Raw genomic sequence first — 27,494 nt, 5'->3', positions numbered from 1 at the left:
CTGCCCCATGGTCACCTCTGCAGGAGGGTCTGAGACACTTACACCTTGTGGAGATCCTCAGATTTTTTTTCTCTAGCTCTACATAAAGAATCCTGGGCTTGGAAATTAGACCAGAATTTCAATGTGGCTCTGCCACTGGGGTTGATAATACTTAACTTTTTGCACATCTGCAAAAACCAGGGAACTCAGCGTGCCTGGGTCACTCAGATGGCAGATGGTTAAGCATCTGCCTTCAGCTCAGGTCATGATCCTGGGGTCCTAGAATCCAGCCTTGGGCTCCCTGCTCAGTGGGGAGAGTCTGCTTCTCCCTCTCCTGCTGCTGCTCCTCCTGCTCATGCTCTAATAAATCTTTATTTATTTTTTTTTTAAATTTATTTTTTAAAGATTTTATTTATTTGACAGAGAGAGACACACAGTGAGAGAGGGAACACAAGCCGGGGGAGAGGGAGAAGCAGGCTTCCCACTGAGCAGGGGGCCCGACTTAGGGCTTGATCCCTGGACCCCAGGATCATGACCTGAGCTAAAGGCAGAGACTTAATGACTGAGCCACCAGGCTCCCCTCAAATAAATAAAATCTTAAAAAAATAACAAACCAGGGAAATGATTCCCCTACTGTGAGGACGGAGTGAGAGCACACACCCAGCACAGGACCTGGCATGGCTCAGAGGAGCTTCACAACACAGGTGTCATTCCTCCCTGTCTTCCTTGAATGGCTGCGGGCTGGCAGCCCCTGGGGACAAGTTCAGGGAAAGGGCTGGCTTTCTCTGACAGCCAAGGCGCAAGTCCACACCATTCACCACACTGCTGTGAGGCAAACCGCTCCATGCACTCTCTCCCCTGGTTAAACAAATGTTAGGCTCTGTGTTCCCCTTTTGTGACTATTTTCTTCCCCTGGGGAAGTTTTTTTGGAAACTATCACCTGGATAAAAATAAGGGGAGGGAACGTCCAGCCTGTCAGGTGCCTACACCCACCCCTCCTGTGTAGGGAAGAAACAAACTACCAAGACTCTAATTTCTACCCTTAAATTGAGTTCAAATGCTACATCAGCCCCCGTTCTTGTCCACTCCAGGAGCACGACCCTACCCAACCCTCAGCCCCAAGCAAAGTGCAGGCACCCAATACATGCTACCAGAGTCTGGAAATGGTGTGATAAAAACCAAACTACAGGGCTCCTGGTGGCTCAGTCAGTTAAGCATCCACTCTTGGTTTCAGCTCAGGTCAGGATCTCAAGGTTGTGAGATCGAACCCTACACTGGGCTCTGTGCCAGGCTTGGAGTCTGCTTGAGATTCTCATTCTTCCTCTCCCTCTGCCCCTCTCCTCCCTCTAACAAAACAAAACAAAACACAACACCAAATGAAACAAACAGGAGGAAACTAAAGTCAGCCCCATGAAAAATAACCAGTTCTATTTTTATACCGTGTTTGTGTGTGTGTGTTGGGGGGGCAGTGAGGAGAAGGATGGTGAGTAAGGGAGGTGTTAGAAGAATTTCATGCTTGTTTGTTCTATGCTGGTTCTTTCGTCACTTGTTTCGAAATGCTCAGGGGACAAAAATAAAAACAACAAAAAAAAAAACAAAAACCAGCTTGTGGGAGAAGAGCAAGGGAGGGAAACCACTACCTCCCAACACTGTGGAAGCAGTTTATACCTTCAGATGGTTCTCTGCAACCCTGTTCAGTCATTCCAGCACTTTCAGGTAGTGGGCCAGTAAATTATAGCATTCCTAAGAATCAACCATGGGGCCTTTTCAGAATGGCAATTCAGGCCAGCACCTAGAAACACTCTGCCTTCCAACAGACAGTGGTGATGTGGGAGCTTGCTGGACTCCTCATAAGAACCAGCAGAGCTCATCAAACCGCCAGCTCCAGCATTTGGCACCATTTGAGTTACCCTATTTCACTTGGCTTGGGTGCTTCTGAGCTCCCCACACCCAACTCTACCAGACCTGACAAACACCTGTGAAATTTATGTGAAATGTCCTACAAGACTCTAACTTGTCTTGTCTTAGGTCCTTGGCAATCAACCACTTCCCTCCTGACTTATACTTGACCAGACAGTGGCATTTGTTCAAATGACATATACTTGCCCACACATTTCCACATCTGACTGGGGCCCATTTCTGATGTATCCAGAGCTCTTGTCCAAGCACTCCATGTTTAGTGCCTGGGTGAGCACACATAATTCAAGCACGCTGTTGACACACATGGACAGTATGTCTCTTCAGAGTCAATTCCCTGACAGTCCATGGAGGAAAAAACCACGGAGGAGGAAACCTCAAGCTGAGTGACCTGTGAGGTCTCACGGTGACAGAAGTAAAACTATAACAGAGACCTCCTCAGTCTAGCAACTTCCTTTCAGCTGTATTCCCCGAGCAAGAGAGCATACCATTATTGGACATGACATTCTAGTTGGTCCATAGCATGGCATTAAAGCACATCGAATCGCATGATGGAGACATTACTTTTAAACCTTTTCCCCTTCTGACTGCTGCCAGGAAAGTCTCGCGTGGGTGCAAGTAAGACTTTAAAATCTGGGGAAGTGTAACATAACTAGTGATGCCGATTTCTCACATCCCTGCCCTTTGCTCTCTTGAGTCACCACCACAGCTGCTCCCTAACACCTCCTTCTGTTTGCACACGTGTGCACACAGACTTTCCCCTGCACACCCGACTTTAAGGCAGTAAGGCAGCATCTAATGCAATTCTGAATCTTACCATTTTGACCATCTGGAACATATCCTTATTCACCTTTCCTATTTCTATTTTTGGTGCAAAGATTCTAATGAGGAAGCAGATATATAATATAGTCAACAGACCTATGCTGGTACTACAGTGTGCCATCTGCAAGGTCCTGGGGACACAGATACTGAGAACCACACTATCTGTACCCCACACAGCTTACTGTACGTTAACATGACTTTTGTTTTCCACTGTCTTTGTTAATGTTATCTTGGTTCTTCCAGAAAACAGGCCCAGAAAGGAAAATATTGCAAATAACTTTGTTTCAGGAACTTTCAGAAAAACAACATAAGTGAAAAAAACTACTAGATTTTCCAACAGACAGAGAATGAGTACTTATTTTCCACAACCCCTGTCTCAAAACCCATGCCTTGCTATGACCACATGACTAAGTTCTAGACAGCGGTACATATACGTGGAAGTCTCTCAGGGCAGCTTCTGGTAACTTCCTTAAAACTCAGATGGCATACACCCTGCTCCTGCATCCCTTCCCTCACTCTGCTCCTGTAGGAATGCAGATGCAGCCCCCTTAGACCACGAGAATAAGTATGGAAACACCCTAGGGTTGGTACAGCAGTGAGCTAGAAGACTAGGTCTATGAGGACTTTTGTGGCTGACAGTAGTACCAGCCCTGTGAGAGAAAAATAAATTTCCACTCTGTATAAACCACTGTGATTTTGGACCTCTGTAACACCACTTGAATTTAATCTTCTCCTGGTAGAAATGAAAGAGATAAATTGCCTGCCGTCAAGGAACTCACTGTTTATTCTGAAATTCATACCTCATTATGTTGCCCTACATATGCATATACTGTCTCTGATGGCAGGAGAATTCAAAGGACAAGTAAAACAGAAGGTGAAATCACTTATCTGTAGAATGTGCTCAAACTTGTTCCAAATACCTTATTTGGACAGTACGGCCTATTTGCTCATCTGGGCAGTCCACTGTTAGAAACATCCAAAATATTAGCAAATCAAACCCAGCAATGATACATCAAAACCAAGTAAGGTTTATCTCAAAGATGCAAGCCTTTTCAGCATCTAAACAACAAAGTAATCTGCCATGTCAACAGAATTAAGGTTAAAAATTATATAATCATGCAGAAAAAGCATTTGACAAATTCATTTATGAAAAATTTTGAAAATCTGAAAACTTCCTCAACCTAATAAAAGGCATTTATGAAAAACCTACAGCTAACATCATAGTGGTAAAGGATACTTTTCTCTCTAATCGGGAACAAGGCAAGGATGTCTACTCTCATCACTTCTATTCAACACTGTACTAGAAGTCTTAGCCAGTGCAATAAATCAATATAAGGAAATAAAAGGCACAGGAACTAGAGAGGAATATATAAAAGGGTCTCATCTGTAGATTATATGACCATGTGTTTGGAAAAATCTTAAGGACTCTACCAAAACTAATAAAACTAACAAGTGAGTTTATTAGCAAGGTTGCAAGATACATGGCCAATATACAAAAACTGATTTTATTTCTATATACTTGCAATGAACAACTAGACAATATAATTTAAAAACACTATTTACAATTGCATCTAAAAATTACTTAGGGGAAAATTCAACAAAATATCTACAAGACCTATACACTGATAATACAAAACTCTGCTGTGAAAAATTAAAGGTGATCTCAGAAAATGGTAAGCATACCATGTTCATGGATTGGAAGAGTCAATATCATTAAGATGTCTATTCTTGCCAAGAGTCAACTGCAATCTGAATCAAAATTCTAGAAGGAATTTCTCACAGGGATTCGATAAACTGATTCCGGGTACATAAAATGGCCAAAAGAATTTGAAAAACCCTCAAAGTGTGAAGACTTACAGTACTTGATTTCAAGACAGTATAAAGCTACAATAATCAGGATAGTATGATATTAGCATAGAGACAAACACACAGATCAATGAAGCTGAATGGAGAGTACAGAAATAGGTCTAAACATATGTGGTCAACTATTTTTTTTTTAAACAAAGGTTCCAAGATAATTCAGTGGGGAAAGTAAAGTTTTTCAATTATTTGTGTTAGAACAACTAGATATCTATATGGAAAAAACAAATCTGGACCCCTACACTTAAAGCCATACAGAAAAAGTACCATGAAATGGATCACAGTCCTAAACACAATAGCTAAAACTATAAAATCTCTAAAAAGAAAACAGGAGAATAACCTTTGCCATCTGGAGTAGGCAAAGAATCTTAATCAAAATTTAAAACTTTTCTTAGATACCATGAAGAAAATGAAAAGTCAAGCCACAGACTGAATAAAAATATTTACAATACATATATCTGATAATAGGTATCCAGAATAAGTAAAGAATTATTACAACCCAATATTAAGAAAAAAATCCAGGGGCACCTGGGTAGCTTAGTTGGTTGACCATCTGACTCTTGATTTCTGCTCAGGTCATGATCTCAGGGTTTGTGATCGAGCCCTGCCTTGTCAGACTTGGCACTCAGTGGGGAGTCTGAGATCCTCTCTCCCTCTGCCACTCCCTGCTCCTGCCCTATGCTCACTCTCTCAAAAAATAAATCTTTGAAAAGAGAAAGAAAGAAAAAAAATTCAAATTTGGGATATTTTTAAGAGTACTGCCCTGCAGCTTCTGTCTCACTAAACACTGAGGGTGCCTGGGTGGCTCAGTCAGTTAAGTGGCTGTCTTCAGCTCAGGTCATGATACGAGGGGTCCTGGGGATCAAGCCCCACATCAGGCTCCCTGCTCAGCAGAGAGCCTGCTTCTCCCCTCTCCCTCTGCCTGCTGCTCTGCCTACTTGTGTTTTCTATTTCTCTGTCAAATAAATAAATAAAATCGTTAAAACAAAAATAAATAAAACACTAAGTGATTTTCTAAGGGGAAAAAACAGCTTTTAAGATATTTAAAAGGAGAATTAAGACCCTCTCCAGGAAAGTAAGCCTCCAACTGATTATCTGAGTATGAACTGAGTTTATTAAAAAGAAAGGTAGGGGAGAAGGGGTCAGTGAAGAATCCTCCAGGAGATCATCTGGACATGGAATCTGACCCTCTTTGTCCCAAGAGGGTCAGTATGTACAATCTGTCTCTATATACAACAAAGTATATAAAACTTGTCTGAGGATTGCACCTATGGGCACTATTAAGTAAACTGGACTACAGTTCAAGGGAAAAATTGGGCTGCCCTGTGGTCTCGGTTGAGCATGCAACTCTGATCTCAGGGTTGTGAGTTCAAGCCCCACATTGGATGTAGAGATTACTTAAAATCTTAAAAAAAAAAAAAAAAAAAAAAAAGGAACAGGAATAGGAACAAAAAGAGTAGCTAGATGCTAACCAAACAGTTGTCTCAATAGAACTCCCTTGATGAAGCTCTGACACAGTGTGGCAGGGAAAAAATTCTAGTCAGTACTTAAATCACTCTGGAGGCTCCTAGCTCATGTCCAAGACTATCCTAAATCCCATTCCTTGTCTCTAAATATTTACTGCTTCCAAATGAGAAGTGGCTATTCATAACACTGCACATCAAACCTCAGGGAGACCTGTTTCATAGAAACTCCTGTCTTGACTGACCTGGAATGGCAGACTTCATTGCTTTCAGACCCACTGGCTTAAATTCTCAGTAGTCCACTTCCCAAAGGTTTAGCCAGAGCTTTTTACCTCAGCCGTGAACTTACTGTTCAGACCCTCCAAATGACCTGTGTAGATATCTGAAGGCATTCCTAAGCTCAAACTTAGTGAGAGTCACTCTGAGAGGACCAGCCTTCTATGGAAGCAACACAATAAACAAAAAATTAAGGTGAGGCTGAGTAATCATTCTAGATTCATAACAAACTACATATAGCTTGCAGATGAAGACAGTGGTGTCAGAACTGGGTCAAAATCCCGGGCCACAGCAACTTCTTTCAAGATATGTCTCCAAAGGCAAAGGAAATAAACTCAAAAAATGAACTTTTGGGACTTCATCAAGATCAAAAACTTCTGCACAGCAAAGTAAACAGTCAACATAACAAAGAGGTAACCCACGGAATGGGAGAAGATATTCACAAATGACACTACAAAGGGCTGATATCCAAGACCTATAAAGAACTCCTCAAACTCAACACTCAGAAAAAACAGATAATCACGTCAAAAAATGGGCAGAACACATGAACAGACACTTCTTCAAAGAAGATATACAAATGGCTAATAGACACATGAAAAAATGTTCATCATCACTAGCCATCAGGGAGATTCAAATCAAAACTACATTGAGATACCACCTTACACCAGTTAGAATGGCCAAAATCAACAAGATGGTAAAAAACAAGTGTTGGAGAGGATGTGAAGTAAAGGGAACCCTCTTACACTGTTGGTGGGAATGCAAGTTGGTGCAGCCACTTTGGAAAACAGTGTGGAGATTCCTCAAGAAATTATGACCCTGCAATTGCACTACTGGGTTTTTACCCCAAAGATACAGATGGGGTCAAAAAAAGGGCCATTTGTACCACAATGTTCATAGCAGCAATGGCCACAGTCGCCAAACTGTGGAAAGAACCAAGATGCCCTTCAATGGATGAATGGATAAAGAAGGTGGTGCATATATACAATCAAGTATTATACCTCCATCAAAAAGGATGAATACCCAACCTTTGTATAAACATGGACGGGACTGGAAGAGATTATGCTGAGTGAAGTAAGTCAAGCAGAGAGTCAAGTATCATATGGTTTCACTTACTTGTGGAGCATAAGGAATAACACAGAGGACATGGGGAGATGGAGAGAAGCGAGTTGGGGGAAATTGGAGGGGGAGACAAACCATGAGAGACTGTGGACTCTGAGAAACAAACTGAGGGTTTTGAAGGGGAGGGGTTGGGGTGATGGGTGAGGCTGGTGGTGGCTACTAAGGAGGGCACGTATTGCATGGAGCACTGGGTGTGGTACATAAACAATGAATTTTGTAACACTGAAAATAAAATGGGAAAAAAAAAAGAGCTTACCGATAATAAAATAACTCCTGAATAAATATAAAATAAAGCATGGACAAAAAAAAAAAATCTTGGTTCTGCATATGACTGATTACCTTTGTAACTTTTTTTTCTTTTAAAATAATCTCCATGCCCACCATGGGGCTTCAACTCATGAGTCCAAGATCAAGAGTCTCAGGCTCTACTAAGCAAGCCAGGCACCCCTATCTTTATGATTGAACCAGTCACTTAACCTGTTTGAGCCTTAGCTTCCTCACCCTTAAACTGGGCATAATGACAGTACTTATTTAAGAAGGCTGATGTGAGGAAAAATGAGATAACCTGTACAAAAAGCCTATAATAGCCCCCAGAAAAACAGAGCACCCTAAATTATAACATATATGTGAACTGAAATAGAAACTGTGTCTAAAAACTCCTTTTCATGACAAATGGAAAAACAGGATAAGAAATTTAGTAAAGGAGCGCCTGGGTGGCTCAGTGGGTTAACCCTCTGCCTTCAGCTCAGGTCATGATCCCAGAATCCTGGGATTGAGCCCCACATCGGGCTCTCTGCTCAGCAGGGAGCCTGCTTCCCCCTCTGTCTTTGCCTGCCTCTCTGCCTACTTGTGGTTTCTCTCTGTCAAATAAATAAATCTTTAAAAAAAAAAAGATTAAAAAAAAAGAAATTTAGTAAATAAGGGCAGGAAAAAAATATTTTGAGGTATCCAATAGACACAATATATCTTTGTTGTAACAGTGGGAGAACTTACTGTTCTGCCTCATCGCTCTCGTACATTAACTATCTTCAAGGCTTACACAATCACTCAGATGACAATTTACCATTGTGTCTTCTGCTGACTTGTTTTATTTTTGTTCCAAACTCTTGCTACTGAAAAACTTAAAACAGAGTCACATTACTCATCTTGTAGTTTCCTGACAGAAATATTTCACACTATATAATAACTAAAATAATTACTTACCTAAAAGTCCTTCTGTGTATTTTTGATTTATATGTTCTGCCATGAGAATGAGTAACTCCTACCACTGTTTATGGTAAAATAAACAGGTATAATAAAAAAACATATAGGTGTATATGCATCTCTATATATTTTTAAAAAATATTTCGAAAGCAAGCAGGAGAGGTTCTCCAACAGGAGTCCATTCCTGCAAAAATTTTGTTACATAAAATTTCCTGATGGGGTGCCCTGGCCTGCTCAGTTGGTGGACTGTGCAACTCTTGTTCCTGGGGTGTGGTTTCAAGCCCCACACTGGGTGTAGAAAAAATAAAATATTTTTTTAAATTTCCTGATAAAATAAGCTTTGATCCTGGTTTCGCACAGGTCAGTCATCTTATGTAAGATATCGAGATGCTCAATGTAACTTCCTTTTCAAAGTAAGGGTAATCTTTTCAAAGTAGTGGTACATACTAAAAAGGCCTATAGTTTTAAGTTAGAGGTATAATACAATAAGAGCTTCAAAAGATACTGTACATCTTCTAAATTCTTAAAATATTAATTGTAGATTATGTACAAGAAGATCAAAAGTAGTTTAATGACTTTTTCACAGATCAGAAGAAAAATTAGTAAACTGTGTATCACAGTTAACAAAATTCAAGTTTGTATGATCAATAGACTCTTGTTTTCCCAGCTTTTAGTGACTTAAGTTTAAAAAAAAAAAAAGTTTTGGGGCGCCTGGGTGGCTCAGTGGTTTGGGCTGCTGCCTTCGGCTCAGGTCATGATCTCAGGGTCCTGGGATCGAGCCCCGCATCGGGCTCCCTGCTCCGCAGGAAGCCTGCTTCCCTCTCTCTCTCTCTCTCTGCCTGCCTCTCTGCCTACTTGTGATCTCTGTCTGTCAAATAAATAAATAAAATCCTTAAAAAAATAAAAAAATAATAAAAAAAAAGTTTTAAAAGACTGCTTAAGGGTGGCCTGGATCTCTCAGTCAGCTAAGCGTCTGCCCTCAGCTCAGGTCATGATCGCAGGGTCCTGGGATCGAGACCTACATCAGCTCCCTGCTCAGTGAGAACCCTGATTCTCCCTTTCATTCCCACTTGTGCTCTCTCTGTCTTTCAAATAAATAAAAAATCTTTAAAATATAAAGACTGCTTAAGAACTCAATGAGACATTAAAAAAAGTCATTTGTCTTTCCCACCCTTTAAAAGTACAGTTCAGTTTTTAAGGTAATGATGTCTCTCAGTTAACTTAGTTAGGTGTCAAGGTCAACTTTTATTCGGCCTCAATAAATAGTTCACTTTCTTTGTGTTCATTCTACATTTAAATTTCTGCTTCCCAAGGAGATTAATTTAGGACTATGGGGGTGGGAAGCAGAGGCCATGAAGGGCTGAGGCAGCTAATCAAAGGGCCGGCTGCCCCTCATCCCACATTCCAAATCCAGCCCCAGCTTTGTTCTTCCTTTGGACAGACATCCTTCTTTGGAAATGCTTCAGTGTTTTACAAAAAACTTCACCTTTCTAAAAATTCTAAGTAGCAAAACTACCAATCCCCCTGATTAGAGAGCATTAGCATAGCCATGTAAATCAGTACTGTTCCAAGGGCAGAATTTGCTGTTGCAAATTCATTTCTCCAAAGATAAACACATGGCCAAGAAGTACATGAAAAGATGTTCAACATCATTCGTCATCAGGGAATTGGAAATCAAAACAAAGAGATACTACTTCACACTCACTAAGATGGCGAAAATAAAATGGCAGACAATAGTGAGGATGTGGAGAAACTAAAATCCTCGGGCACTGCCAGGGGGTACGTAAAATGGTGCACTGCTTCAAAAACAGTTTGGCAGTTTCTCCAAAAGTTCAATACAGAAGTACCAGAGACTCCAGCAATTTCACTCCTAGGTAAATGCCCAAGGCAACTACAATAGATGTGCATGCAAAAACTCACAAAGGTTCACGGCAACCCTGTTCAGACAAAAAGCAGAAACAACCCACATGTCCATCCGTGGATGAATGGATACACAAAATATATATCCCTAAGTGGAATAGGATTGAGCCACAAAAAGGCAGGCAATACTGATCTAAGCGACAAGAGATGAGCCTTGAAAACAGCATGTTAAGTGAAAGAAGCCAGACATAAAAGGCCACATATTTTATGATTCCGTGTATATGAGATGTCCAGAACATGCAATCCGTAAAGACAGAAGGCAGACTAGCTGTTGGCAGGAAATAGGAGAATGAGGGATGGGGAGTGATCCCTAGCTTACGTGGGTGATGAAAATATTCTGAAATTAGACAGTGGCTTTACGTGAACAACTTTGTGAACATACTAACGACCTCTGAACTGCACCACTACAATAGGGTGAGAGGTACCTTTTAAGTTGAGCTCTCAGCAATCTCCCAGAACCTTCCTTGTTTGTTCTTAAACTGACCCCTTAGAGATGGCACATTATTAATCTCGTTCCAGACTAGAGGCACCTTCTTCTTTTAATTTAAATTAAAGTTTTCATTTAAATTCCAGTTAGTTAACATACAGTGTTACATTAGTTTCAGGCTTACAATATAGTGATTCAGCATTTACATACAACATGGGGTGCTCACCCCAAGTGCCCTCCTTAATCCCCATCACCCATTTAACCCACCCCTCCCACATCCTCTCTGATTACCATCACTTTGTTCTCCATGTTAGGAGTTTGTTTCTTGCTTTGCCTTTTTCTCACCCCTGCCTTTACTCTTTTGTTTTGTTATTTAAATTCTACATGAGTGAAATCATATGGTATTTGTCTTTCTCTGACTTATTTCATTTAACACAATACTCTCTAGCTCCAACCATGTTGTTGCAAATGGCATTTCATTGTTTTTTTATGGCTGAGTAATTATTCCATTATATATACACCACATCTTCTTTATCCATTCATCAGTTGATGGACACTTGGGCTGTTTCCATAATTTGGCTGGTGTAGATAATGTGGCTATAAACATCGGGGTGCATGTATCCCTCTGAATTAGCATTTTCACATTCTTCGGTAAATACCTAGCAGTGCGATTGCTAAGTCATAGCATAGGTCTGTTTTTCACTTTCTGAGGAACCTCCATGCCATTTTTCAGAGTGGCTGCCCCAGCTTGCATTCTCCCAACAGTGGAGGCACTTTCTTCTTAAGATCTTTCTTTTAATCTCAGGTCCTGGTGCTAGGGCTTATTTGTTCTAGCTTTCGTCCATCAGTTACCACCTGATTTTGTCTTTGCCTCTCATGAGTAGCCATTTCCACCTCAAAGAATCGAGTCGAGTGCCCCTTCCACCAGTTTGGCCCATTCTGACCAACCCTCCATCTTCTATCCCTACCACATCTTCACCACTTGTCCTCTACTGGGGATTCAGATTATGAAGGTTAGTGTGTGCTAGGCTGCCACAAAAACTTTTCTGGGTCAGCTATGTTTTCTTGGATTTCTGACCTTCCTGCTGATCATCATTCCCACAGAGGATTTGGGAGCTCTCTGGGGCAATCTTCTCTCCGATGCCTCCCTCTTGCACAACGGACACAATGGGAAGATGTTTTCATTAATTACACCATGGCCTAAATGGCACCAATTACCACAAATTGGACACTTTGAAGCAATCCTGTTTCCGAACACAACAGTTCCCAGTGACAGCTTATAAAAGTAAACTTTTGCCATTTACTCTCATGCCATACCTTTGATCTATAAATCAGACAAGAAGAGAAACTCCTCTCTGGCAAATCTCAATCTACAAAATCTACCAAAATCAAAACCTGAAATGAAAATGAGTCCTTAGTGCGAAGCCCACCCATCAGTGACTGCCCAAGCCAGGCTGGGTTCCACATCTCCCGCTCACTGTCAACCACACCAAGGAATGATGGTTGGCCAGTGACATTTCCTTTTCCGCAGTTAGTTCTACCTTGTCAAGTGAATTAAACTGTGTGAAAGTTTTTCAAGTTACCATTTCCATCCATAAAGAACCCCCAAATCTGTTTTAAATGGACGTTAAAGTCAAATCCAACATCTCTAAGTCCATTAGGAATAGGAACCTGCTCAGGTGAGCCTATGTTTGCAATTAGGAGCGCTATCAGTCAAAACTGTGCATAGTTTCTACTTCCTTCTGGAATTATGTAAACCTTCCTGGGGTCCTTATTAGTCTGTCATTTCCTTTTGCGAAAGAAACAATGGGCAGACTGTCACCAATGTTTTCATTAATTACAACACAGACTGAACAGCATTGATTACCACGTAATGGACATTTTGAAGTGACCCTGTTTCCTTTTTTCAAACAATGTATCTAAATGTCTCCTAAAAGAAACACATTTTATTTGGGCCTTCAAGAGAATTAAGACACACCAGGACCTCAGGAATTTGAATCGCATCACTTTGTTCCAACAGTCATTTTATAAAGTGACCAACTTCCCCTAATGTCTTCTTACCCTCTGTGTCAGGCCCAGAAGGGAAGGTAGGAGAGAAATCTCAAAGCCTTTAGGCAGTTTCCAATGGTAAGCAGGAGAAAGTCCGGCTGATTACCCCTTCCCTCCCCATCTCTCAGAAAAGGACTAGTGAGGGCCTCTGAAAGGCAGCAAGTGAAGAAAAAAAGATCAGGGTAAAAGGTAAAAATAAAAGTTCAGGGCAGAAATCCCGCTTCTCCCTCCCCTTGGGAAAGCCTTCTCTGTAGGCTAGAGATAGTAGTTCAGGCACACAGACACACTGCCTCCTGAAGAAGTCTCTGTTCTGCTTCCACTCTAGTTAAGAGTCACTTTTTGCAGTCCCAGAGTGGGAGTGGGTGAAGCATGAAGCCCCTCAGCACAGGTCTCATTTCCGGCTTCCCTGCTTGTACCTCTCCCTGTCATCCCTACTACCAGCATCCCCAGATCCCAGGAAAAGGCCTTCTTCTCAAAAGGGTGATCAGGAGAAAGCATGGAAAGTTAGCCTCAAGAAGGCAGAGTGGCATTTTAAATTTGTAAATATGGGGTCTTCAGGGTTTTTTTTTTTTTTTTAAAGTGTGGCTACAGGATTGCTTTTGAAATGTAAAAGTATATAATGAAATTATGAATACCGTAAAGGAATCCCGGGTTAGGGAAAGTGTATGAGCACCGCACATGAACAATGAGAGGAGGTGGGAAGTCAAGGTATTAGAATAAGGAATGGAAGAGAAAGAAAGTAGAACAGTAGAAAAAGCATGGATCTTAGATCTGAGTTTGAGTCCCAGCTCTACCATTTTACAGCTGGGTCACCCTGAACTGTTTAACTTTCAGGTCTTTGAACCTCAGTTTCTTTTTCTGTCCAACGTAGATGACAGGGCACATAAAATGCCCCTTCCACACTCGGCACACGGTCCGCATGTAAAAAGTGACAGCCGCATTGTCAGGACTCCTATTACTACTATGTCAAGAAAGAATCTGGGGAAGTTGTGCTGGTAGATGGGAGTCAGTGGATGGTGAAGAAAATCTGGGAGCCATGTCACTAACCCCGACTCCCCTTCCCAGTGTCCAGGACTAAAGAGAAATAAAGGTAAGTCTGTATAAACCTAAGTGACACAGTCAATATTTAAAAGCTGAGCTGAGGGGATTAAAACAATGTCAAATTGGGTCATGTGCTAATTCCATGTATGCACCCCAACTGTCCATGAACACAGTCCCTTTTTTGATTCAGAGTAGAGAACAGACCTTCCAGGTGGTGTGGAAGTAAATATTTTACTGTCAAAATTCTCTACACAATACCTGAAGAAAGAACGTGAGAATACGAACGTACTAATTTGGCACAGCTCAGCAGATGCCACAGGGTGTGTCCCTAAACACTATGCTGGATGGCTTCCGGGACACGTGAGGGCCACAGCATTACCCATGCAGAAAGCCGAGGTGACAGCTCAGCTTAATACACACATTCGTCCAGCAGACACTGCCTAAGCACAAGGGGAGGAATAAGGCAGGAGAGCCCTTCTGACCAGGGGAAACCAGGAGTGCTGCATGTACAGGCTGTTGGCCTGTACTGATGGAATTGCCAGATCCACTCGGTGGGGACGGAGGGAAGATGGGAGAAAACACAGAAAAATAGTAGAGATCAGAGGGCAGTGGGAATGTGGTGGACGTGGGTAAATACGATTGGGATTGCTCTGAGATGGAAAGGCAGAGGAGGGAGTGATCACGGGGAGACTCCAGGTCTTGGCAAGGATGAAAGGAGGGTGGCTGACAGGCCTTAGGGTTTGGAGAGATCATTCCCGATATTGTGCCACTCACACTCATACTTCTACAGAGTCGCATCACTTCCTCCTGGTAGTGCTGCATTTGAGATAAGGGTCTTTTGCCCCCTAAAATAATCCTTTCACTTACATAGCTCCCATGGTCCTGGTGGTCCTGCGGAGTACCTTCCTGTTCATGATCCCACCTGCTCTAGGCTGCAGGGCGGGGTCACTGTAACTTTCTATGGGAGCAATGTCTAATGGTCTGATGTGACCTTGGACAAGCAGTAGGCTCTCTAGTCATGTGTAGCATGAATTGTGGATAATGCCAGGATGGCACCTAAAGGCTTACAATATTAAAATATAGTTTGTCGGGGCACCCAGGTATCTCAGTCAGTTAAGCATCCAATTCTTTTTTTTTTTTTTTTAAGATTTTATTTATTTATTTGACAGAGAGAGATCACAAGTAGGCAGAGAGGCAGGCAGAGAGAGAGAGAGAAGCAGACTCCCTGCTGAGCAGAGAGTCCGATGCGGGACTCGGTCCCAGGACCCTGAGATCATGACCTGAGCCGAAGGCAGCGGCTTAATCCACTGAGCCACCCAGGCGCCCCAAGCATCCAATTCTTGATTTCAGTTCAGGTCATGATCTCAGGGTCATGAGACTGAGCCCCAGTTGGGCTCTGTGCTTAGTGGGGAGTCTGCTTCTCTCCGTCTCCCTCCCTCTGGCCCTAACCCTTGGTCGTGCTTGTGCTCGCTCTCAAAAACAAATAAACAAATCTTTAAAATATAGCTTATCAATATGGGCAGAGAAAAATTAACTGTTGCCTCAAGCTCTAAGAACACCTCCTAGAAACATCCTTTGGGAATCGTTGAAAGATTTAGTACAGATTTAGAATTTAGTAAAGATTTCAAATCACTGAAAGAATTAATGATATTTTTAAAATGCGGATCTGCAAGTGTTCTCCCAACTAACAACAGGGGATGGCCAGTAAGTCTCCACTTCAGAACATCCAGATAATTATGACAGCAGACTGTTAAAAAGGACAAGAATTTTGGGTATTGTCTAAAAAATTAATAAATTTCAGGTATAGACAGATTTGTAAGGAAGAGTCTCCTGGCTCACTCTGTACTAGCCAGGAGATCTTATCTTACAAGTTCCTTTCTAGAAAGGTGTTCATGGCCCACCCTACCTATAATTTCCATACCACTGACATTTCAAATCCCTTTTCTTGCCTTATATTTTCATTCTCAGCACTTACCTTACACACTTAAAAAAAAAAAAACAAAAACTTTTTTACCTTTATTGTCTGTTTCTCCAGACACACAAGGTTCTATGAGGAAAGAATTCTATTTTTTCAGTGATATATCGTCAACACCTAAAACAGAACCTGGCAAAGAGCTGAATGAATTCATAAGTGAAGCAGACATGTAATACAAAGTTCTGAAAGGCATGTTCTTATCTCAGTGAGTCAAAATTCTGCACCCAGGAAGACAGAAGCCTAATAAGACTCATACATCACAGGGGAAAAAATAAAGAGTGGAAGTATTCCAAGTTGGGGGAATAAAAATGTATGTTCAAGATAGACATACGTAAAGTACAGAAAATAGAATGAAGCAGGCTAAAAACAAATACCACCAATCATCTCATCATTAACAGGCAACCACAACTAACGGTCATGTTTCCTTTGAATCTTTTTTTAAAAAAATACTTAACACAGCTGAAATCATACTGACTGTATAATGCTGTGTTCTGATTTTTCACTTAATGTGAAAAGCTGAAGTGTTTTTATAGTCTCACCTGGTTTTCACTGACAGGACCTACATCAAGTGAAATTTGGGCTACAGATGCATTTTAGGAATATAAGCTGAAAGATGATACATATGTTCAAAGTATAGCTCAAAATGTAATACAGTCCCGGGCATACATGTAGACGATCTTTCCCAGCCTCCTTTGAAGTTAGCTGCAGCCAAGTGGTTGAGTTCCAGCCACAATGATGTGTGACACTTACAGAATCTCCCATCTGTGTTATTCCACTCTCTTTCCTCTTCTGCCAACCTGGTGCTATCAGGACATGGTCTTTGGTTAGGTATGGCAAAGCCACAAGATGGGAGGAGCCTAAATCCCTGAACATGGGAGGAGAGTCACCAGCTAATATCCAGAAACATCCAGAAACAGAACTAGATTTCTATTGCATTTGAGCTATTACACATTTCTTCATCTATTTATAGCTGCAATCTAGCCTACCCTACCTAATACAACTTTCAAACCTTTATTTTCCCTAACAGAATAAAGAAGCTTCTTAGGCACTATGATAAAGACAGTGAAGTAATTGAAGAATGTATTATGTTCTTCATTTAACAAACATTTATTAAATGTTTACCACACGCCAGGCATTGCTTCAAGCACTGCAGCAACATTTGCATTTGCTAAAATTCCTTGTTTTTCTTCACCAAAAGAGATACAGAATAGGGAATAGCTTTTCCCAGCCCTACTTCCAGTTTTCTAGCCCACATGCCCTTACTGCTGCTTACCCTCTAGCTTACAGACTGCAGTTACTCTTGCATTCCACAGGCAGCTAAAGTGGCCTCTACCACTGCCCACTCCGGCAGACTGGAAATGACCTACGGGATGGAGAGGGACAGGGGCTCTAGTAGCTGGCTCATGCGGCTAGTACTAGAAAAGCTGGCAGCTCCAGCTGTCTAGGGGCATGTCTAGGGCAAGCAAACTAGGCGGGAAATAGGGCTGCTGTTCACACATGCTCATATGTCAGTATCCAGAATTAGAATGGAGTTAAATCTTGGAGCAGTCAAAGAACTGGGTTTTGCTCCTGCCTTGCCAAAAAATACAAGCCTACATTTCCAGAGGCAAGTAATAAACTAGATTGGGCCCTCTTCCAGGATTTCAGCCTTTTGGCAGGACAGTGTTGGTGTAAAGGAAGTGTGGGGCCAGGCCCAAGGAAGTACTGTACGGTGTACCTTACAGCCAGACAAACCAGGGTAAGCCCAGTCCCCCATCTGCCTTTCCTGCCACCCAAGGGACCAGTTGTATTTCTTACCAAAAAGAAAGGTTGCCCAAAGGACAGGAATGGGGGAGAACTATAATTCTATTGTAAGGTCTCAACCTGAAATTTATAACAAAGTAACTTGTAAAATAGAAAGGCAACACACAATTTTCTTTTAAATACCCCGTTACGTTAGCAAAAAGAAGCCCAACATCTCAATGATCTTGTCAAAATTTGTAGTTTTAAGTAAACACTCCCAATCCATTTTATAATTTGAGGTCAAGCAAACAGAAAACAGTGTGAGGGTATGTTTAAAAGCAGCAACAGGAATCTAACAAGGCTGAAATTTAAAGGAGATTCAGTTCAAGGTGTAAAGAACAGCCTCACCTGGCCAGTGATCCACATGAAGGAGCTCACAATGAATGCTAATGACACCTCAGATACCGATTCTTGGTGTAACACTGTAAGTGACTCATTTAACTTTGACCAATCTCTTTCCCAGCCCCACAGGAGGAAGCATGGTACAGGAAGTCAGGGCAAATACTTGGAAAACGGCTCCAGCTACGTCTTAAAGATTCTGATACTGCCAACAGAAAGAAATCCCTGCCCAGCTCTATGTGCTGGCCCATGCCTGGGAGCTCACTTCTTCAAACACCAGTTGAGTGTCTACTGCATGAAAAAGGACTAACTAAAATAAAAATGAAAGATTCCAAAGAAGTAGAACATTAAGTAGTATGGTAATGTAGGAAAAAGAGCTGGTGATCTTTTATCATATCTTAGCATTTTAACTAGAATAAAAATCTTGTGCAAATCCCAAAGAAACTCAAGGACGTTGTTTTCTTTATCTGTGCAATGAAAAGGCTGCATAAGAGAAACTCTTTGTAATCTCATGTAATCATGTGGCTTCCTCAGAACCAAAACTCTTTCTTACACCTGTTCATCTGAACTGCTACTCAATGCTTTGTATTGGTTTATGCTAGCTAGAATAGTATGCTTATCAGCACATCTAAAAATGAAAACCACAGACTACCAGAATCACACCATGAATTTAGTCTCAAGGCCTTTGAGCCAGCACACAGTAACAGTAACAAACCTAGTGCTTTCCTCTTAGTTCACAAAGTATTCCAATCTAGGAACATAATTACCCATTGATAGCAACTACAACAAGGCAGAAACATGATCCAGGTCAGTGACAAGAGCTGCTCCAAATGTCTTAACTACGTCTTCCCGGGACTGTGTATTTGCCACCTGCCCTCTCCCAAATCCCCTGACCCTGGGGAAGACACCCTCACTAGGAAGATGTATGTTCCTTTCACTTTTCAGATAACCCAAATTTCAATGGCTGATGTGACCTAAAACTAAAAATATCTGCCTGCCAATTTGAACCTTAGAAAGAATGTAATATCACAGAAAAAAAAAATAATAATCACTGAAATGACCAGAATCATGTGTCCGCAGCCTAGAAGCCAAGGACTAATTTCACTGCCATCCAGTTTCACGTTTCTCATGATCCATGTTCCCACGCACTGGCTTGTTACTCACAAAGTGAAATAAACAATTAACTACAAAAAATTACACATATCACATATCCGTAGCATGAAAGAAATACAGGGCTTGAGAGAAACCAGAGTGGGCTAAAAATTGAGTTTCGCCTCTACTTAGTTTTTTATTACACTTGGGTTGTTGAAAGTACATCTTAAAAGAAGCCGATATTCAGACTGCTACTGGTATCAAGAAACTACATATAGGCCAATTCATAGCATTACGGTTAGGCTTTTCTCTTTAGCCATTTATATTAAAAACTACCAACAAGAGCCAACACTATGGTGTTTACCATTCGGAAACAAAGTCCTAAGTACTTCCTAGAGAGTAACTAATTTACCCTTACCAAAACCTTTCTGAGGCGGATACCATTCTTACTCTATTTAACAGAAGAACTGGGGGTGCCTGGGTGGCTCAGTGGGTTAAAGCCTCTGCCTTCGGCTCGGGTCATGTTCCCAGGGTCCTGGGATCAAGCCCCACATCAGGCTCTCTGCTCCAAGGGGAGCCTGCTTCCTCCTCTCTCTGTCTGCCTCTCTTCCTACTACTTGTGATCTCTGTCTGTCAAATAAATAAATAAAATCTTAAAAAAAAAAAAATAACAGAAGAACTGATGCTCAGAAGTGAGTTACCTGTTCAAGGTCACAAAGCTAGTCAGAAGCAGTGCCAGGATTTGAACCGAGGCAACGAGGCTCTGGAGCTTACATGTAGAACTGCTATACAGAAGCACCCACACATACAAGACATACACGTTATCCCTTCCTTAGCTGAGCCCTCCGAGCTTCCCAGGGCTCACAACCATACTCCTACCCAATGGTCACTCTCAATGAATGACCTCCCCTCCTCAGAGAGAATACCCACGCTCCTTGGGGGTGGCGGATCTATGCCAGTTACCCTCTTTTTATAAACTTGTCCAATTCTCCTTGTTCTCTCAAAACAAATGCCATAAGGTTCTAAATCCCACCCTTTCTTGCTGCCTCAGTGATGCTACTCTAAGACCCTTTCTATCCTTCATCTTCAATCTCTTCTATTCTGTCTCTTCCCTGTCAACCTGTGAACATGTTCAAGTATACCACCTATAAAACAAAACAAAACACCAAACCCTCCTTTGATCTTCATCCACTTTTAATTCCATAATTTTGACCACTACCTCACTCCGCAACCCTGGATTACTTGCTTACCCTCTCTACTAGGCTTCATTTTCTGCATGTAAATAATGAGGGCACTGGACCAGAAGGTCTCTAAGGTCCTTTGAATTCCAATGTTCTATGGTTCTTTTTTTTTTATTTTAAGGGTTTTATTTATTTGACAGAGAGGGATCACAAGTAAGCAGAGAGGCAGGCAGAGAGAGGGAAGTAGGCTCCCTGCTGAGCAGAGAGCCGGATGCAGGGTTTGATCCCAGGACCCTGAGATCATGACCCGAGCTGAAGGCAGAGGCTTAACCCACTGAGCCACCCAGGTGCCCCTGGTTCTATGGTTCTTAATGCAGAGTAGAATTTTTTGAACAAGTTTAGTTTCTTCACTGTCCCCTGAAGCCTCAAAGTTAATTTTCTTCTAAGACTGCCAAGGTGTTTCTGTAGCCAGCAGTGCCCCCACACCCCTCCCACTCATTTGCCCTTTGAGTTCCCTTTAAGAGTTAGCTTCAGCCTCACCTGCTCCAGGACATCCTGAACTTTAACTCTTACAGCACCTCAGTTAGGGAGCACAATGAGGCACTCTCCATTAATAGTGCTGTATTCTTTCACATATCTTTCCAGTGTATCTTTGTTCCCTCACTTAGACTAAGCTCTCAGCTAGCAGGCACTCTGTCACGTTTCTCTGTAACCCCTAAAAACCCTCACACTGAGTAGGTCTGTAACAGTTGCTCAGTGATGCTGGTCGGCTGACTGAGGGATCCCCCGGGAGCCACCAAGGAAACTGGTGGTCAGTGTGAATTACAAGGCTCTCTGGGAAGGAAGACTACCTCAAGTTACTCCTCTCTCAAACACACGGATTTGTAAAACCCAGAATTTCATTCAAGAGCATCATCCAAATTTAGGAACAGGAAAGCTTAGTTAACTGATTTTTTTTTATCTGAATCAGAACAGTAACAGCCATGTTTCCCTTTGATCCAAACTTAAAGTGACTGCAGGCCTGTAACTTTATGAGTCTCTGGCTGATCCAGGTTCTACACTTCCACTAATACATATTCTCCAAGGTTATTAAGTTCCTTATTTTTCAACACATACAGCATTATGTTACTTCCTCACGCTTGCAACCAAATTTCCAGGAAACATCTGGAATAATATTAAAGAGTTGGTGTTATATCAAAACTACATCCTCTGCTTTATTCATTTGGAAGTGACTAATTTCAACCCTGAGGTTAGAAGTGAGCACAGATGGATGTGTATGTTTTAGGAGTCTGCTAGCACTTACCAACAGAGATGCCAAGTCACTAATGAAAAACCCTACAGTGTTCACTCCTTCACCTTCAGAGAACTACCCAGCTACCATGTACTGGGAGTAGTGTTCTCTGTTCTGTAACAATCCCGGGTAACTACTGACCACTCAGAGTGAACCCCAAAGTTTCTCAAACAATTTTAAACTCAGTTTGTTTTAAATGAATGCTCTAGAACACTGGTTCTCAACCCTGGTTACATGTTAGCATCACCTAGAGCACCTTCATAAATACCAAAGCCTAGCTCCCTCCCTTCCCTACTCACCACCCTTGAAAAATTTGTGTCTAACTGGTTTAGAGTAAGACCTATACATCAGCTACTTCTTAAAAGCACTTTGGCTATACTGATAAGTTAAGGTGTTATTATTTTAGGTATGACAACAGAATTACAGCTGGGTTTTGGAAAAGGCTTTCTTAGTGGAAAAACTGGTAAAATTCAAATAAGGTCTCCGCTTAGTTGATAGTGTGGAACTGCTATCAATTTCCCAATTTTGATCATTGTACTAAGGGTCTGTAAAATGCTCACTTTAGAGGAAGCTGTGTGAGGGGTATAGAGGAACTCTCTGAATTATTTTTATGACTTTTCTCTAAGTATAAAACTAGTAAAGATTTTGAAAGTTTTTTAAAGAGTCCTTTACCTTTAAAGATACATACTTTGGGGTGTCTGGGTGGCTCAGTTGGTTAAGCCTAAGTGTCCAACTCTTGATTTGGCTTAGGTCATGATCTCACTGTCATGAGATTGAGCCCCGCACAGAGCCTGCTTAAGATTCTCTCTCTTCCTCTCCTCCGTGCCCCCATGCTGCTTGTGCTCTCTCTTAAAAAAGATACATATTTAAGTATTTATGAATGAAATCATATGCCTGAGATTTACTGCAAAATAGATCAGTTGGAGAAGTGGCAGGGAGTGAATGAGGGTATAAACAAAATAGAACCTTACACAAATTGATGCCTGCAGTGAGCAGCTGGGCAATGAGTACAGGAAGGTTCCCAATATTTGTCTACTTCATTGTGTGTGTGCATAAAATTTTCCATCCTAAATACTGGAAGCAGAAATTCCCAGATGATTCTAACACACATTCAGGGCCAAGAAATACTGCTCGAGAGTCTTGGAAATGAGGTATAATGAGGAGCTCTACCTAGTATGACAATCTACAAAATACTCGGCTCTTTGACATTGAGTTAGTCGTTTAATCTTTCTGTCTTACACTTTCCTAAACTATAGAACAACAGAAATAGACTAAAGGACCTTTCAAAAAGAAGATGAAAACTATCATGACATAGATTTAGTTGTTCTAAAATCTTCTACGAGTTAACATCATAGTTAATTTCTAGCACAATAATAAAAAATGGGAAGGTCTTGTGTCTGCAAAAGCAGTTCCCAAAGAATGTTCTTAAAAAACACTACTTCTATGAGAAATTACCTAGGATAAGGGTTCTGGGATCAAATAAGTTTGAAAAACACCAGTTTTATTTCCTGTAAGATTCCTAAGAACTTTTTGTTTTGTTTTTGAAATATTTATTTTCTAATGAGCATACAAGGTGAAAATTCAATAAAAATATGTCAATATTTTACTCATACAGACCTTCATAGCATGACCTCTTGTCAAGCAAACTACACACGACTCTCAGAATATACAAATAGTTTTTTTTGGGGGGGCTAAGAACTTTTAATAAGATTAATATGCATCATGACTTTCCAAGGGTAGTGACAGAATATGCAAAAAGTCTGACCTTCTTCACATGGGAAGAGTTCTATAGAATTTATTTTGGAAAACAGTGCTCTAGACCAGTGGTTCCCAAATCTCAGGTAATGGAGAATGGATTCAGTATCATTTGATAAGCTTATTAAAATAATGATTCATAGACCACATCCTAGAACTACTGGTAGGAAAGGAAAACTCAGTCTTTAAACAAGTGAAAAACTCAAGAGATTCTGATAAACAGTCAGATTTGAGATTTAAATTTCTGTAGATCATAATACAGTAAAATAAGCTTATAATATTTAAAAGGCCACAATAATGCCAACCACTATGAAAATATGAAATGACAATTTGGAATGCTCCCCCAAATAAAAGAATTTAAGCCATGAGAGAAGCATATATGTATACATTTTATGAAAGGTAAGTAGTAAAATATTGGAGGTGTTGGCAAATTCAAATCAATATACCCAGTGACAACTCTGTAATTATCTTAAGGATTTACTACATTTATTACTAATTGTTAATGAATTTGCAGTGATTCTCAACTCTCTGTGTGTTTCCTATCTGTCTTCTTCTCAAGCCTGAATCAATGACCAGGACTATTTTGTCAAATATCTCCAGGAGTTGCCATTAACATGAGTGGTTTCTCCATAACAGAGCTCCTGACCTTTTCTTTATGTGATACTACTTCGAGGTATCAGGAATCTCAATCCAATCTCTTCTTTCCTGAAAACTTCGGAAAATGTTTGTACTATACCTTAGTGCTCACAGAGCTGTGCCATGCAGCAGCCCAGTCAATGATATATTTCAGTGTTTAACAGAAGTACCTTATTATTCTCACTAATTACTAAATATCTGTACCATGCACTTTAGTTTTCTAAGTACTTTCACAGGAATTATCTTGCTCCTTCCCTCACAAAAACCTTGGGGATTGAATAGGCCTAAATGTTTCCATTCAAACAATAAAAATCACTGAGCATTTCATATGTTCATACTGTGAAAAAGTAACTGAGAGAGATATCAAGGCTCCTGCTCTCAAACAACTGAAACTCTATTGGGAAACAAAATATAAATGACATACAGGAAACAGCTAAAGTCAATTCAAAGATAAAATGTTAGCTAGAGCAGATTAGTATGGCAGTTTTCCTGCCATACTAACACTTACTGAGCAATTTAATCTTCATTCAACCCTTGGGATAGGTTACTACTCTTTTTCAGATAAGAAAACTGAGACCAGGAGAACTTAAGTAACTTACCCAAGCAATTAAGTGGTGAACCAGGATTCAAATTCCAGATCTGTCCAGCTCCACGAACTACTCCTTTTCATCATTACATTTTACTGCTAGGAAAGACAATCTATCTAAAGCAATGGGGACAGGTGTCAAGACTAAGTCAGAAAATGGCCATTTCCCATAAAGCTTGGATCACTGGCTCTACTGTCCAGTACAAACAGAGTTGGGAGTCGGAGGAAATCACAATAATGAGCTGGTGATATTATTTTCCCACAGTACATTACCTCTTTGATTCGTTTAACCAAAGCATTCTGATCAAAGGCAACGGCCTCTGCACACTGATGAAGATGATCCTGATATCGGAGGCAGAGCTGTAACACCTGCTGAGAATCCAGTTTCTCCAATTTGGTATTTGTTGGGGAAGTCTGGCCACTCAATAGCCCTTCAAACAGAAAATAAAAAATGAAATGAAATGAAAGTTACTATTAATAAATTTGTTTTATTAATAAGTAACATTTATTGTTTTATTTATAAGTAACTTAATAAGGTCACTGAAGACGGGGTAGGAGACTAAAATTTAATCTTGCATCTTTTGTTACATGCTAATGACAGTCATAGAAACCATCACTGAGGGAGCATCTCTTATAGACCAAGCACTAGGCAAAGTGTTTCATATGCATTATTTTCATAATCATAATTTCCCTAGAAAGTAAGGTATTATTAATCCCATTTCATAGATAAACTCAAGACACAGAGAGATGAAGATAAAAAAAAAAAAGTCACATAGCATAGTATAGTCATAGTAAGTGGTTTCTCTAGAATACTGCTCCTGACCATTAGAAACTATTTCAATGTATCAGGAATATAAATCCCTACTTGAATGAAAACTTTGGAAGATGTTTTAATACATCTTTTAATAATATAAGATCATGTGACTTTAAAACAAAGGCTGCAGCCAGAGACAACGAAGGGCATTACATAACAATAAAGGGATCAATCCGTTAAGAGGCTGTAACAATTACAAATATTGATGCACCCAATACTGGAGCATCTAAATACAAGAAACAAATACAGATATAAAGGAAGAAACTGAACAGTAGGGGACTTTAATATCACACTTTCTTTTTTTTTTTTTTTTAAAGATTTTATTTATTTATTTGACAGAGAGAGATCACAAATAGGCAGAGAGGCAGGCAGAGAGAGAGAGGAGGAAGCAGGCTCCCTCCTGAGCAGAGAGCCTGATGCGGGACTCGATCCCAGGACCCTGAGATCATGACCTGAGCCAAAGGCAGCGGCTTAACCCACTGAGCCACCCAGGCGCCCTAATATCACACTTTCATCAAAAGATAAATCAGACAGATAGATAGAAAATCAATAAGGAAACAATGGGTTGGAACAAAACATTATATCAGATGGACCTAACAGACAAACATTCCATCCAAAGATGGCTGAATATGCATTCTTTTTTTTTTCTTCGAAGATTTATTTATTTACTTATTGAGAGAAAGAGCACAAGCAGGAGGGAGGGGCAGAGGGAACAGGACAAGCAGACACCACGCTGAGCAAGGAGCCTGACACAGGGCTCGATTCCAGGATCCTGGGATCATGACTTGAGCTGAAGGCAGACGATTAACCGACTGAGTCACCCAGGCGCCCCAGAATACACATTCTTTTTAGGTGTATATGAAACATTCTCCAGAACACACCACACATTAGGCTGTAAGACAAGTCTTAATAAATCTAAGAAGACTGAAATCATATCAAGCATCTTTTCCAACTACAATTCTATGAAACTAGAAATCAATTACATGAAAAAAAAAAAATGGAGGGACACCTGGTAGTTTGGTCTGTTAAGAGTGCCTTCAGCTCAAGTCATGATCCCAGGGTCCTGGGATCAAGTCCTAAATCGGGCTCCTTGCTCAGCAGGGAACCTGCTTTTCCCTCTGCCTGCAGCTCCCCCTGCTTGTGCATTCTGTCTCTGACAAATGAATAAAATCTTAAAAAAAAAAAAAAACTATTAAAAAAAAGAACTAGAAAAAATACAAACACATGGAGGCTAAACAACATGCCACTAAATAGCCAATGAGTCAATAAATAAATCAAAGAGGAAATAAAAAATACATGGAGACAAATGAAATGGTCCAAAATTTTTGCGACACAGCAAAAGCAGTTCTAAGATGGAAGCTTATAGTGATACAAGCCTACTTCAAAAAGCGAGACAAATTTCAAATAAACAATCCTAACCTGACATTTAAGAAACTAGAAAAAAAAAAGAGAATGATACCCAAAGTTAGTAAAAGGAAGCAAACAATAAAGATGAGAGTGGAAATAAATTGAGACTAAAAAACAAGAAAAGATCAATGAAGCCAAGAGCTGGTTCTTTAAAAAGATAAACAAAATTGATAAACTTCCGCCAGACTCATCAAGAAAAAGAAAAGAGAGAGAGAGAAGACTCAAAATCAGAAATGGAGGAGGAGAAATAATAACTGATATCACAGAATACAAAGAATTATAAGAGACTACTATGAAAACTTATATGCCAACAAATTGGACAACCTAGAAGAAATGGATAAATTCCTAGACATACAATCTCCCAAAAGTAAGTAAGGAAGAATAGAAAATTTGAACAAGCCAATTACTAGTTATAAAATTGAATCAGTAATAAAAACAACAACAACAATAACAAACTCCTTTCAAACCAAAGTCCAGGACCAGATGGCTTCACAGATAAATTATATCAAGCATTTTAAAAAAAGTGAAAGCCTATTCTTCTCAAACGATTTCAAAAAACA

The 27,494-nt window shown here is 40.6% G+C and overlaps 1 protein-coding gene across 2 annotated transcripts in view; it reads right to left on the bottom strand.

Annotated features, from left to right (window-relative positions):
• The window catches only part of BORCS5 (BLOC-1 related complex subunit 5), a 91,012-nt gene that overhangs the window by 873 nt on the left and 62,645 nt on the right, over positions 1-27,494 (bottom strand). For both annotated transcript variants that reach the window (XM_059402625.1, XM_059402624.1), the window contains exon 3: positions 24,987-25,144. In XM_059402625.1, coding sequence (XP_059258608.1) covers positions 24,987-25,144 — 158 coding nt within the window. The remainder of the gene's footprint in view (positions 1-24,986; positions 25,145-27,494) is intronic.

Source organism: Mustela nigripes, chromosome 6, assembly GCF_022355385.1.
Source record: "Mustela nigripes isolate SB6536 chromosome 6, MUSNIG.SB6536, whole genome shotgun sequence".
Taxonomy (NCBI): domain Eukaryota; kingdom Metazoa; phylum Chordata; class Mammalia; order Carnivora; family Mustelidae; genus Mustela; species Mustela nigripes.
The sequence above is the reverse complement of the archived record's forward strand: the minus strand, read 5'-3'. Positions and strand labels throughout refer to the sequence as shown.